We start from the raw sequence: 12487 nt of genomic DNA, 5'->3' as shown, positions 1-12487 counted from the left end.
ATTTTTCTCAATCTTCTTTAATGGGAAAAATTGACATAATGGCTACAAACCCAACATTGCTGCCCTTTCACAAGTTTGATCTAGAACCATCAATGAGCAGCATTTGAATAAATTGCTTCAAAGTAGCCTCAGTCTCTGAAAACCCGAGTATTCCCCCCTCAAAGTCATTCCAAAAGTTTTTCTGTCTTTAATACACTCGAATTTTAAAAAGTCTCATGAATAACCATTCCAGTAATGTTTAATTTTATTTAAATCCAAAATATTTTATTCAAATGTAATTAGAATCAAATTAACTTTAAATAAATCCAATTTATTTAAATTGAATTTAGACATTTCCTTATTCTTATCGTATCATAGAAAGGCAAAATCACAATAGCATTTAAACTTATATACCACTTCATAGTGCACTATACCTGTACATGTATTTTTTCCTGCATAAATGTTTTTATTCCCCTCACACGTGCTGCGTGGTTGCAGGAGGTTTTGGTCTCTTCCCGTCGTGCTTTGAGGTTAGCCACGAGACATGTTTGTTTTTTGGGGGGGGATACCCACTCTGGTTGCTAAGCTTGCTTAAACCCTGTTCTACCTCGTCGTCCTCACTGGAGCCGCCCTTTGTCTGCAACCAGCCCCTGCCCCAGCCCCTCCCTTGCCTTGACCCAAAGCAATGGCACCCCTACCCTGCCCCCCTCCCTCACCTTACCTCGCCTCCTGCCCACTACCCCACCCACAGAGAACCCCTAGATCTCCCTCAACCCTGCCCAGCCCCCACAGGCATCCCTCCCCAGAAGAATCAAGGTGGTCATGCCCACCCTGGCCACACCCACCCATGCTGCCATGACTACCATAGCCACACTCACTCAGTGGCCACGCCCACTCAGTGGGCCGCGCCCACTTGGTGGGCCACACCCACCCGGCACCCGGAGATGCATAAGTGGGTTTTGGGTTGCAGTTTGGGCACTCGGTCTCTAAAAGGTTCGCCATCACTGCTCTAGTTTGACTATATTCTATTGCTTGTGCTTGCATAATGTTGAATAGTTGACAGTGGTTTCCTCTCAAACCTATGGTAAAACACATTCAGGTCATCCGCTAGTTGTTGATTTCCTTCAGCATGGAAAGGAGGTTTGCTGTAACCAGTGATATTTTTAAGAGTTTTCCACACATTTGCTAGTTCGTTTGTTGAGAGCTGATCTCTCAGCTTTTCAGAGTAATTCTTTTTGCTGCTTGGATCTCCCTTGTGAATACATTTCTGGCCTGACTGTACAACATTCTATCTCCTTTCTTGTAGGCTTCTTCTTTGGCACGTTGTAGCTGATTGAGTTTAGCTGTGAACCAAGGCTTGTTGTTACTATGAATTCGTAGGTTTCTGGTCGGCACACATAGGTCTTCACAAAAACCAACATATGATGTTACAGTATCTGCGAGTTCATCCAAGTCTGCAAAGGTATCTTCGGAAACGTTCCAATCTGTGCAATCAAGACAAGCCCGTTGCTTTAACTTTGCCTCCTCAGTCCAAGACTTCACCGATTTAATTATTGGTTTTATGCCTTTGTCTACAAAGAGGTAGAAGGTGAATCATACAATGATCACAGTATCCCACGGCTGCTCATGGTAAAGACCAAAAAGCATCTTTTAAAGTTGTCTTGTAGTGGTCTAAAGTATTCTTGCCTCTAGTAAGACATTTGATATGCTGAAAGTATCGTGGTAGGTCTTGGCTTAATTTAGCACTATTGAAATCTCCTAACACAATGAGGAGCGAATCTGGGTATTTCTCTTCAGCCCACACAATCTAGTCAGCTAGAGTTTGTAATGCATTGTTTATTCAAGCTTTTGGAGGAATATATGTTGCAAGTAGACTGAATGAAGAAAACTCTCGTGGAGAATAAAACGGTTTGCAACTGATAATTAATGTCTCTAAGTCCACATCACAGAATTTCTTTAGTGTAGTTACATTTTTATATCACCGATTGTTGATATAAAAGCAGAGACTCCCCTCCCTTCATTTTACTGGATGGTTCTGGAATTCTGTCTGTGGGACTAAAAAAAAAGTTCAATCCAACTTTGCGAGATCTTTTTTTTTTTTTTGCGAGAAGTTGGAATTGATTGAACTTTTTTTAGTCCCACAAACTTTTTTTTTTTGTGGTACTGCCCACGGTGGCGGAGAACAGGGAGCTGCAGCAGATGGATGGAAGAGCCGCATGCGGCTCCGGAGCCGCAGGTTGCCAACCCCTGGTCTAGTCAAAATCCCTGCTCGCTTACCCCTTCTTCGCAGCTGTCTCGTCCTTGTTTTTTTGTTTTGTTTAGAGAGAGCTGCCACATCCTTGATGACAATCTCCTCTGCATTTGTAAAGTGGGGGATATAGTCACAGAAAGCTGCCCATTAAAAAAAACATTGCTTGATGCTTAATAGTTTGTCTCTTCAATATGAAACGCAAAGCAAATCACAGAGAATAATAAAAAATCAAAAAGCTACCAGAGAACATTTTACTGAGAGGCTGCCGTAAGAGGCCCATTCTTGAGGGGGAAGGAGAGAGGCCATACCATTCCTGTATGCAACCCTCCCCTCAGATTCCTGTTAATATCTTTTATGGCATGGAAAAGAGCATTTTGTATTTTATCAGCAGAAATCATTGTGAAAGAAATCCATTTTCCATATATAAAAGGAAACCTGTGCAGTTTTCTAATTTTTTCTTTCAAAGCTCTTCTCACACTTCTTTTATTGATAGGGTTCCTCCCGTGTATGGATCCTTCTATGCCAAGAAAGAGTGTGACTCCTGGCAAACTTCTTCCCACACTCCATGCATTGATATGGCTTCTCCCCTGTGTGGATTCTTTTGTGGGAGGTAAGAGCAGAATTCCACTTAAAGCTCTTCCCACACTCCATGCATTGATATGGCTTCTCTTCTGTGTGGATTCTCTTGTGGGAATTGAAACTACTGCTACAATTAAAGGTCTTTCCACACTCCATGCATTTATAAGGTCTTTCTCCTTTGTGATTCCTATAGTGGATTATAAGAGAATGATTATAAGAGAAGATCTTTCCACACTCCATGCATTGATATGGCTTCTCCCCTGTGTGGATTCTTTTGTGGGAGGTAAGAGCAGAATTCCACCTAAAGCCCTTTCCACATTCCACACATTTATACGGCATCTCTCCTGTGTGGATCCTCTTGTGGGAATTAAGACTACTGCTACAAGTAAAGGTCTTTCCACACTCCACACACTGATATGGCTTCTCTCCAGTGTGGAACATCTTATGGGAATTAAGATGATGAGTAGAAGTAAAGGTTTTTCCACATTCCACGCATTCATATGGCTTCTCTCCAGTGTGGATCCTCTTATGGTAATTGAGACGACTGCTACAAGTAAAGGTCTTTCCACACTCCATGCATTGATATGGCTTCTCTCCAGTGTGGATCATCTTATGGTAATTGAGACTACTGCTACAAGTAAAGGTCTTTCCACACTCCATGCATTGATATGGCTTCTCTCCTGTATGGATCCTCATATGGTAATGAAGATGACTGCTACAACTAAAGGTCTTTTCGCACTCCATGCATTTATAAGGTCTTTTCCCTTTGTGATTCCTGTAATGGATTGTAAGAGAATGATTATAAGAGAAGGTCTTTCCACATTCCATGCATTGATACGGCTTTTCTCCGGTGTGGATCCTCTTATGGGAATTGAGACTACTGCTACAAGTAAAGGTTTTTCCGCACTCCATGCATTTATAAGATCTTTCTCCCTTGTGATTCCTATGATGGATTATCAGAGAGTAATTATTAGATAAGGTCTTTCCACATTCCATGCATTGATATGGCTTCTCTCCAGTGTGGATCTTCTTATGGTAATTGAGGCTACTGCTGCAAGTAAAGGTCTTTCCGCACTCTATGCATTTATAAGATCTTTCTTCCTTGTGGTTCCTATGATGGATTACAAGAGAGTAATCATAAGAGAAGGTCTTTCCACATTCTAGGCATTGATATGGCTTCTCTCCTGTGTGGATACTCTTATGGGAATTGAGGCTACTGCTACAAGTAAAGGTCTTTCCACACTCCATGCATTTATAAGGTCTTTTTTCTTTGTGATTTCTTTCATGACTTCTAAGAGAGTAATAATTACAGGTCTTTCCACACTCCCTGGAGTTATATGGTTTCTCTTCTAAATGTGTTTTTTTATGGGAAATAAGATGATCAGATTTCTTAAAGCTCTTTCCACACTCCATGCATTTATATGGTTCTTCTCCCATATCAATGCTTGTATGGTTATGACGCCAACTGACCCTCGGAAAGCCTTTTTTCATTCCACTTTGTGATTGCTTTGTTTCATCCCTCTTTGGCTGTATCTGATCTGGAAACTTCCCTTTTCCCTCTTTTGAATGGATCATTTGGCATTCTTCCTTGCAATTCTTATTTTCTTGCCCTTTAAAGCCTTGAAAAAGAAAAACGAAAACTGTAGCAAGAATAGGGGAAAAATCAAACCTTTTCTTCCTGATCTAATCTTTGACCTGGGACTATTCCATGGTGCCACGTACTCCCTAAGTGCACTGAATACTGTATCATGCTAGGTTAGCAACATATACACCCAGTCCCGAATTTCAATGAAAGTCTCATCTCCACTTGTCTTCAGGGAAGAATCTTTGAAAGCCAAGGGGAATTCCTGGATGGCAATAGCTCCCCACCCTCAACTTAGGCTAATGGTAAACTCTGTACACAAGTGGGCACATCTCTAGGAAGGGAACATCCCTCTCAGGGCTAAATCCAGTCCTGCTTATAGCAGCTCACGCCCATCGGGGAGCCAATGACCAGGGTCAGGAATGGATACTGAACCCCTGGTAGGCAGGACCTTTGCTCAAGAGAGGCCACACCATCCCTGCATGGAGCCTGTCCCTCACATTGTGACTAATATCTTCTTTGGCATGGAAATGAATATTTTGTATTTTATCAGCAGAAAGCATTTCTTTTTTTTTAAAAAAAAAACACCACATTTCCTTTATGTAAAAAGGAAGATAAGGCAGTTTTTCAATTTTTCTTCCAATAAATTTCCTTCTTCCATAAAGTCAGTTTGGTCAAACGGTTAAGGCACCAGGCTAGAAACTGGGTGACTGGGAGTACTAGTTCTGCCTTAGGCATGAATGCTGGCTGGGTTACTTTGGGCCAGTCTCCCTCAGCTCAACCCAGGTCACAAGGTTCTTGTTGTGGGGAAAACAGCAGGAGGAAGGAATATTGGGGTTTGTCCGCTAGCTTTATTATTTACAAAAAATAAAGGCAGAGTATCAATAAATGATGTTTTTATCAGACTTCTCTATGTTTCTGAGCACAGACAGGGATTCTTACCCAGAGAAGCCAGATTCCTGGAATTCTCCAGCATGACTTCTCCGTGGAGAGCTTTTTGGGCAGGGACCAGCTGAGACCACTCCTCCTTGGAGAAATACACAGCCACTTCCTCAAAAGACACAACATCCTGAAGAAGAAAAGAAATTTCCCTATTAACAGATAATCCCAAGAATAATTTGAGGTTTTTCTTCCATTAATTCTAGGAAAGAGATCTAGTGAACAAAATGGGCATCCTCTGCAGAATTCAAAGTGAGATCTCACCGTTTTTGGCTGATGACATAACTGAAGCAGATTGGATCTAGTTGGAGGTATTTGGAATGCCTTTCAGCATAGCCAACTAAAATAGTTTTCTTGGTCAATTGGTAGTTGGGTCTTAAATCCACTACTTATCAGTGGGTCCAATTCTTCCTAGGGTGGGCAATGCAAAATACTGACAAAACACACCTATTTTTGCCAATGGCTTACTTTATCAACTGAGGAACCAACGTACGCCAAATCCACACCTTCATGAAGGTGTTAAAAGAGATTGTAATAGTACTATATATATATATCTATGGAGATTCTCAATCACCAGATCACACTTGTCCCAAAGATGCTTTTCAAATGCAAAATAAGGATTTTTTTTATAATGGTATGTGAGAATGACCCTGGGAGACAGAAGGAACAGCCCCAATGCTCACAACTGTCTGGTCAATGAAATGTGATGGCAAAGCAGGAGGAGAAAGCATCTCACAAAGGATCCCCTCAGAAGAGAGAGGATAGGCTAAGCTGAGCGTGAATGTTCTATGACCGGATGTCAAATTTATATTGCTTAGAAACAGAAATTTTATACATTGAACTCTAGAACAAAATGAAATCCATCCAAGATTCATGGACCTTTTCCAACGTTTCTCCTCCTTACCTGAAGTAGAGGTTCAGCCAATCCTTCAGCTCCACCACAAAGAGGAGGTGAGTCTACAAGTTCCACGGACAGCTTTCTACTCTCTGTGAGAGAGAGAAAAATGGGGGAAGCAGATTTGTTAAAGAGAGAGATTGTAATGAAGTGCAGCTAAAGAATCAGCTAAATGTTGAAATCTCACATCACACAGAAAGACCTTCTGTTACCTGGCGTGATGTCCTGACTTTGACCTTTCTGGAAGTTCTCCCCGAACAGCAGCTCTTGAGAGGGTTTGGATGAATCTTTCCCCCCCTTGGGATACTGAGTCGCGGCTTCCGAGGATTTCTGGACATGATATGATAGGAGAAACAAAGGAAGAGCACAGAGATAGAAATGAATTATCATACTGCACCTTCAAACTACTACAATGTCCATTGTTGAAACCTGAAATAGAATGGAAGAATTGCCCCAAATACATCCTCTGGAAGAATAGAACAACTCACTTTAGGAGTTAATAATTCCAGAAAAATCTGACAGAAAGGAATTGACAAATACAGAGAGATTCTCTTTAGACCTGTTAAGACTATATTCTCACACCTGGAACTCTTCTTGCATCTTTTCCACATCCACGTTCAGCAAGAAGCCTTCGGCCAGGGCCACCGCCTGGGAACTGGTTTCCGCTCCACACTCGCGCACCCATTTCGCCATCTCTGGTGGAAGGACAGTCAGGAACTGCTCCAGGAGCACCAGGTCCAGCATCTGCGCCTTCGTGTGTATTTCTGGCTGCAGCCACTGACAGCAAAGGCGGTGAAGCTGACTGCAAATATCTCGGGGTCCCCTCCCCTCCTGGAACTGCACTTTTCTGAAGTGACAGCATTGGACCTCTGAACTGTTGGCTTCATCTTCTTGGTTCTTCTGCCCAGGACTTGCCCCATTCATCTCAAAGCTCCAAGACTGAGCAGCTGCAGGGTTTTTTCCAGCTGGGCGTTGTCCCTCCATCTTCTCTCTGGTCTCTAATCCAGCTCCAAAACAGACTGATGGATCTGCACAGGTCTTCCTAATCAGAAGAGGTCTGTCAAAATTTCCTAAGTCCATTTAGCCCTCTTCCCACAAAAGATATTTATGACTCAAGAGCAATCAGGAAAGATTTCCAACTTATATATCTGAAAAGGAAAACAAAAGAAAATTCCAGAAATTGGAATTCAATGCAAACAGAATTCAATGCAAACAGAATAATATCCGAATCAATAAACCAGCTTAACATGATGTTTTCATTCAGGCATCTCCTGGAAACAGGTTCCCCACTTTTAGCCTAATCCTGAATGGCTCCGACCTTTCTGGCGATCCTGAAGTTCTTCCTGGAGGCAACGCAGCGCGTCCGGAGCTTTGATTTCTTCCCTGCCTGGCCCGTGCATGCACAGGGGCGGCAGGGGAACATGGGACCCCGGGCTCCCCCCTTCCCACGCCTCCGAACCTGATGAAGTTTTGGTTGTCTCCATGCACGGTCCAGCCCGTGAAAGAAACGTCCCCCCACTTACTGAACTCCGGAGTTAGGTCTTGATCTCCATGCATGCAAGGCTTCCCTTGCAGCCTCTGGGCTTCCTGGAAAGGCTCAGCCTAAGGCTCGCAGCGGGAAGGAGGCAGTGGTGGGGGGGGGGGGGGGGGGGGGGGAGAGAGAGAGAGAGAGAGAGAGAGAGAGAGAGAGAGAGAGAGAGAGAGAGAGAGAGAGAAGAATCGCACCCGTAGGAAGGGCGGAAGCACCATCAGCCTCTTCTGGACAATGCACCGAGCATGTCTCTTGACCTGCTGGAAGAGCGCATGCTCAGTTCTCTCCTGAAGCGGGGGCAGGTGAGGGCTTTGTAACGGCAGCCCAGGGAGCCCCCTGGTGGATCCTGCATGCAACGCTAGATAGACGCTGCAAGGGAATAGGGGAGATCGTCATGTTCCATGCGGGCCTGGGATGATGGGCATTGGAGTAGAAGGAAAGGGTCCCTCTAACTTCGCCTGTCTTCAGCAGGCAACATTTTCTAGACTTTCCTTTTTTAACGTCTAAGAACAATCTGCCATCTTGTGAATATTGACAAAATCTCTGTTAGGAAAATTATGATTTTTATTCATTTTTTTATTTGGTGAGTTCAATTATTACAGCTGCCTTTTCAAATTCTTGCCTCTGGGCGGCCAACTGTGGTTCAAAACAGCAAGTGGCAGCAGCAAAAATGAGAATAATACTGAAGAAACGGTATCAAAAGTAAACAAGTTCCAAAATGGAGAGAAAGCTCAAATCATGGAAGTTTTAGAAATTTTACCTCAAAACAAAGGGTCCATGATGGAGAAATGAATGGTGTCTCATAGGTGACCGGAGAAAAGGTGGAATTACAAAATGCCGGAAGGCAAACCTTGAGGAGTACATATAAAGTTCAAATGCCATGAGGGGAAAAAGGAAAATGGCTTCATTTCGGTATTCAATAGGGAATACAGCTCAGGAAATATGAGCAGGAATTTTGAAGACAATGTAAGGCAACTGCGCTAAAGAAAATACCAATTTTCTTCTAGCCAAAAGAGCTGAAAACTCCCATGGTTTGAAGAGATTAGTCTGGATTTGGAGGTGACAGTGCAAGAATAACAAAGAGATTTATCTAAATTAATGAAATAAAGAAATGGGGAAATAGAGTTAAGAAGCAATTTGAAAAGAATGCAATTAGAATCTCTCACCAATAGCTTGGTTCTTTTCAGCAAATTTTTCTCAGTCTTTAATACACTTGATTTTTAAAAAGTCTTATGAATAACCATACCAGTAATATTTAATTTTATTTAAATCAAAATTAATTTTATTCAAATGTAATTAGAATCCAATTAACTTTAAAGAAATCCAATTTATTTGGTATATAAAGTTATATACCGCTTCATACTGCTTTACTGTACTCTAGGGGGGCGTTTTATCAGGGGGGCGTTTTATCAGGTTCGCCTGATTCACCAGTTGCGACCTTTTCTGGACCGGGACGCCTTGCGCACAGTCACTCATGCTCTCGTCACCTCCCGCCTGGACTATTGTAACGCTCTCTACATGGGGCTCCCTTTGAGGAGCACCCGGAGGCTTCAACTGGTCCAGAATGCGGCCGCGCGGGCGGTGTTGGGAGGGNGCCAAGCAATGTCGGCTGGCGACCCCCAGGGGGAGGGCCTTCTCTGTGGGTGCCCCCACCCTCTGGAACGAACTACCCCCCGAGATCCGGACGATTCCGGATCTCCTTACTTTCCGCCGCGCCCTCAAGACATGGCTTTTTCAGCAAGCGGGCCTGGCCTAGGGAGGATTTTAAAAATATTCGGTTTTAATTGGTTTTACTTCGGTGGGGTTGTATGTTTTTTAATATATGTTGTGAGCCGCCCTGAGTCCCGTCGGGAGAAGGGCGGGATATAAATCAAATAAAATAAATAAATAAATAAATAAATGCTTTAAAGCAGTGGTTCTCAACCTGTGGGTCGGGACCCCATTTGGGGTTGATCAACCATTTCATGGGGGTCGCCAAGCAAGGCTGTCCGCCATTTTTTTTCCGCCATTTTTTTCCCCCTTTTCCGGCGGGTGCCTTACCTCCCTTGGGCTGGGCCAGCTGGTGGTCGGCCTGCTCCATCTCTGCCGCTTGCCAGCTACCCCTCGGCCGGCGCAGGGGGCGGAACCACGCATGCGCAGCGCTCCTGGGCAGGGAAAGTCCTCGACGTACGACCGGTTGGGTAGTCCTTGACTTACGACCGGTTTAGTCCTCAACTTACGACCGGTTTAGTCCTCAACTTACGACCGGTTTAGTCCTCGACTTACGACCGGTTGGGGTCGCGGCATTAAAAAGGTTGAGAACCACTGCTTTAAAGAGTCAGCCTATTACCCCCCACAATTTGGGTCCTCATTTTACTGGCCTCAGAAGAATGGAAAGTTGAATCAACCTTGAGCCTGTGAGAATCAAACTGCTGGAAGTCAGCAGAAGTAGCCTGCAATACTGCATTCTAACCACTGCGCCACCATGGCTCTAATGCTTCAAGATGTTTCAACATATTTGAACATGGATTTCACGGCTTCTCATCCTGGTTTCGTTTGTGAGAGGAATTCATCGTCCTGAAACTCTTTTCACACAGGATACATTGATATATATGTGACCTTCTTCTATTGCTTGTGCTTGAATTATGTTGAATTCCAATATAGGTAGTCCTCGACTTACAACAGTACGTCTAGTGAGCATTCAAATTTACAACCACACTGAAAAAAGTGAATTGTGACCATTTTTCAAGCTTACGACATCCCAATGGTGACATGATATACATTGAGAATTGACTCACATTTATGACAGTTGCAGGGTCCCAGGGTCATGTGATCAGCTTTTGCGACCTTCTGTCAAGCAAAGTCAATAGGGAAGCCAGATTCACTTAACAACCATGTTACTAATTTAACAGTTCTAATGATTCACTTAATAAATGTGATAAGAAGAGTCGTAAAATGGGGCAAACCTCGCTTAACAAATGTCTTACTTAGCCACATAAATTCTGTGCTCAATTGTGATCATAAATTGAGGACCACTTATACAGGTAAGTCATTGGTTAAGGAATGGAATCTGGATCAGAACTCCCATCACTAAGTGATGCGATCATAAAACGTGACATCGCATAAGCCAAGATCAATGTTGGGAAGGTGCTAGCGCTTTACTTGCTGTCCATTAATAAAGAAAAACAACAGAGAAAACCGCAGAGAGGATTTAAAGACAGACCAGGATTTGAAAGAGTAAAAATATTGCTGTATACTACTACAGTGTACATCGCTTGTATCTATACTGAGAGCTTATGCCCCAGAGACAAATTCCTTGTGTGTCTAATCACACTTGGCCAATAAAGAATTCTATTCTATAATAGTAATAGTTAACAGTACACTAGCCATAGATATAATGTAGTATAGCATAGATCAGACATGTCAAACACAAGGCCCGGGGGCTGGATGCGGCCCACGAAGTGGTTTCATGTGGCCCACAAAGCCATCCTGGAAACAGTGAGGGAACAGCCCCCACTGCCTTGGCCCTGGCCCAGGCCAACCAGGAGCCAATGTACAATTTTGTGGTGGCCATCTATGCTGAAATGCATCCAATCTTAGCTCCACAAGGCCGTCTAGAAACAGCGAGGAACTAGCCCCTGCTGTGTCGCCCCCGCCCCCTGGGTGCATGCTGGGGAGGTGTCACCCTTTGTGAGGAATGAAGAAATGCACCATCGCCTGGAAGTGGCCAGGAAATGGCCCTTGCCTACTTCACATATGCAGCTTGATGGGCTCCGGCGGAGGGGTTTCAGCAGGCAGTGAGGCTCCTCCAGTGGACCATGCCTTGGTCTTGTGGAAAACGAAAGAACTCTTACGAATTCCAGAGGGGTTTAGCAGAGAAGTTTATTGCGCAAGGTTCAGAGGCATATTAGAGATAGGCAATTCTGAACGAAGAGGGTGGGATTAGACTTCAGTTTTTATACTACCCTCCTTTCAGGAACAAAGAGACTACACATGATAATACACTGTGATACATTAGGAGCGTTTCTCACAGGCATACAATGGAAGGTTTTGCTACAAACAAAGTATCCATGTGCAAAGCGCATTTGGTTGCCACATATTACTGACACAGAACTTTCCCAGTGATTATGCATTACATCATTATTCTAGCAATTATGCAGACACATCATTATTGCAGTTATTCAGACAAATCATTATTCTAATAATTGTTCATTTTACTACATTATTCCCCCCTTTGGAAGTTTTCTCGCTTAAACTTCCACTATTCATCCTCCAAGTCAGGATCTTTAGAGGGCAGCATTTTATATTCACATAAAGTTAACGTTGTTTCATGTTTTGCAGTTAATTGGGCTGTACTTTCTGAGATTTTTCGAATCATTGCTATAACACAAGGGAGTAAGCAGGGAATCAAAATACATCCTAGAATTAACAAGATTGCTATAACTATGATGGTTTGTAGGCCTGGTAACTTTGCCCACCATCCTGAAAACATGTCTTCTAAATTAAATCCATTCCAGGTTTATACCGGAACATGAGCTAGTTCGACCATGCTATCTGTTATGTCTTTCATCACTTTTCCACTTTCATCTATTTCGATGCAACAGTTTGTTAGGTTGAATTTTCCACATACTCCTCCTTCTTTGGCCAACAGATAATCCAAGGCTAACCTGTTTTGCATAATATATGTTCTGGATTTCACATTTTCTTTGGCCAATTCAGTTAGTCCTTTCACAGTCTCATTGGTAATTAACT

The 12487-nt window shown here is 43.2% G+C and overlaps 1 protein-coding gene across 1 annotated transcript in view; it reads right to left on the bottom strand.

Annotated features, from left to right (window-relative positions):
• LOC107296767 (zinc finger protein 709-like) overlaps positions 1–6969 on the bottom strand; it is a 40602-nt gene extending 33633 nt beyond the window's left edge. Inside the window, 5 exon segments of the mRNA XM_029286137.1 lie at positions 2690–4428; positions 5334–5460; positions 6235–6317; positions 6438–6555; positions 6808–6969. Of these exon segments, the coding sequence (XP_029141970.1) occupies positions 2690–4428; positions 5334–5460; positions 6235–6317; positions 6438–6555; positions 6808–6969 (2229 nt within the window).
• Positions 6970–12487: the final 5518 nt, after the last annotated feature.

The sequence above is a fragment of the Protobothrops mucrosquamatus genome, unplaced genomic scaffold (assembly GCF_001527695.2).
Source record: "Protobothrops mucrosquamatus isolate PMUCROS unplaced genomic scaffold, P.Mucros_1.0 scaffold2970, whole genome shotgun sequence".
Lineage (NCBI taxonomy): Eukaryota > Metazoa > Chordata > Lepidosauria > Squamata > Viperidae > Protobothrops > Protobothrops mucrosquamatus.
The sequence above is the reverse complement of the archived record's forward strand: the minus strand, read 5'-3'. Positions and strand labels throughout refer to the sequence as shown.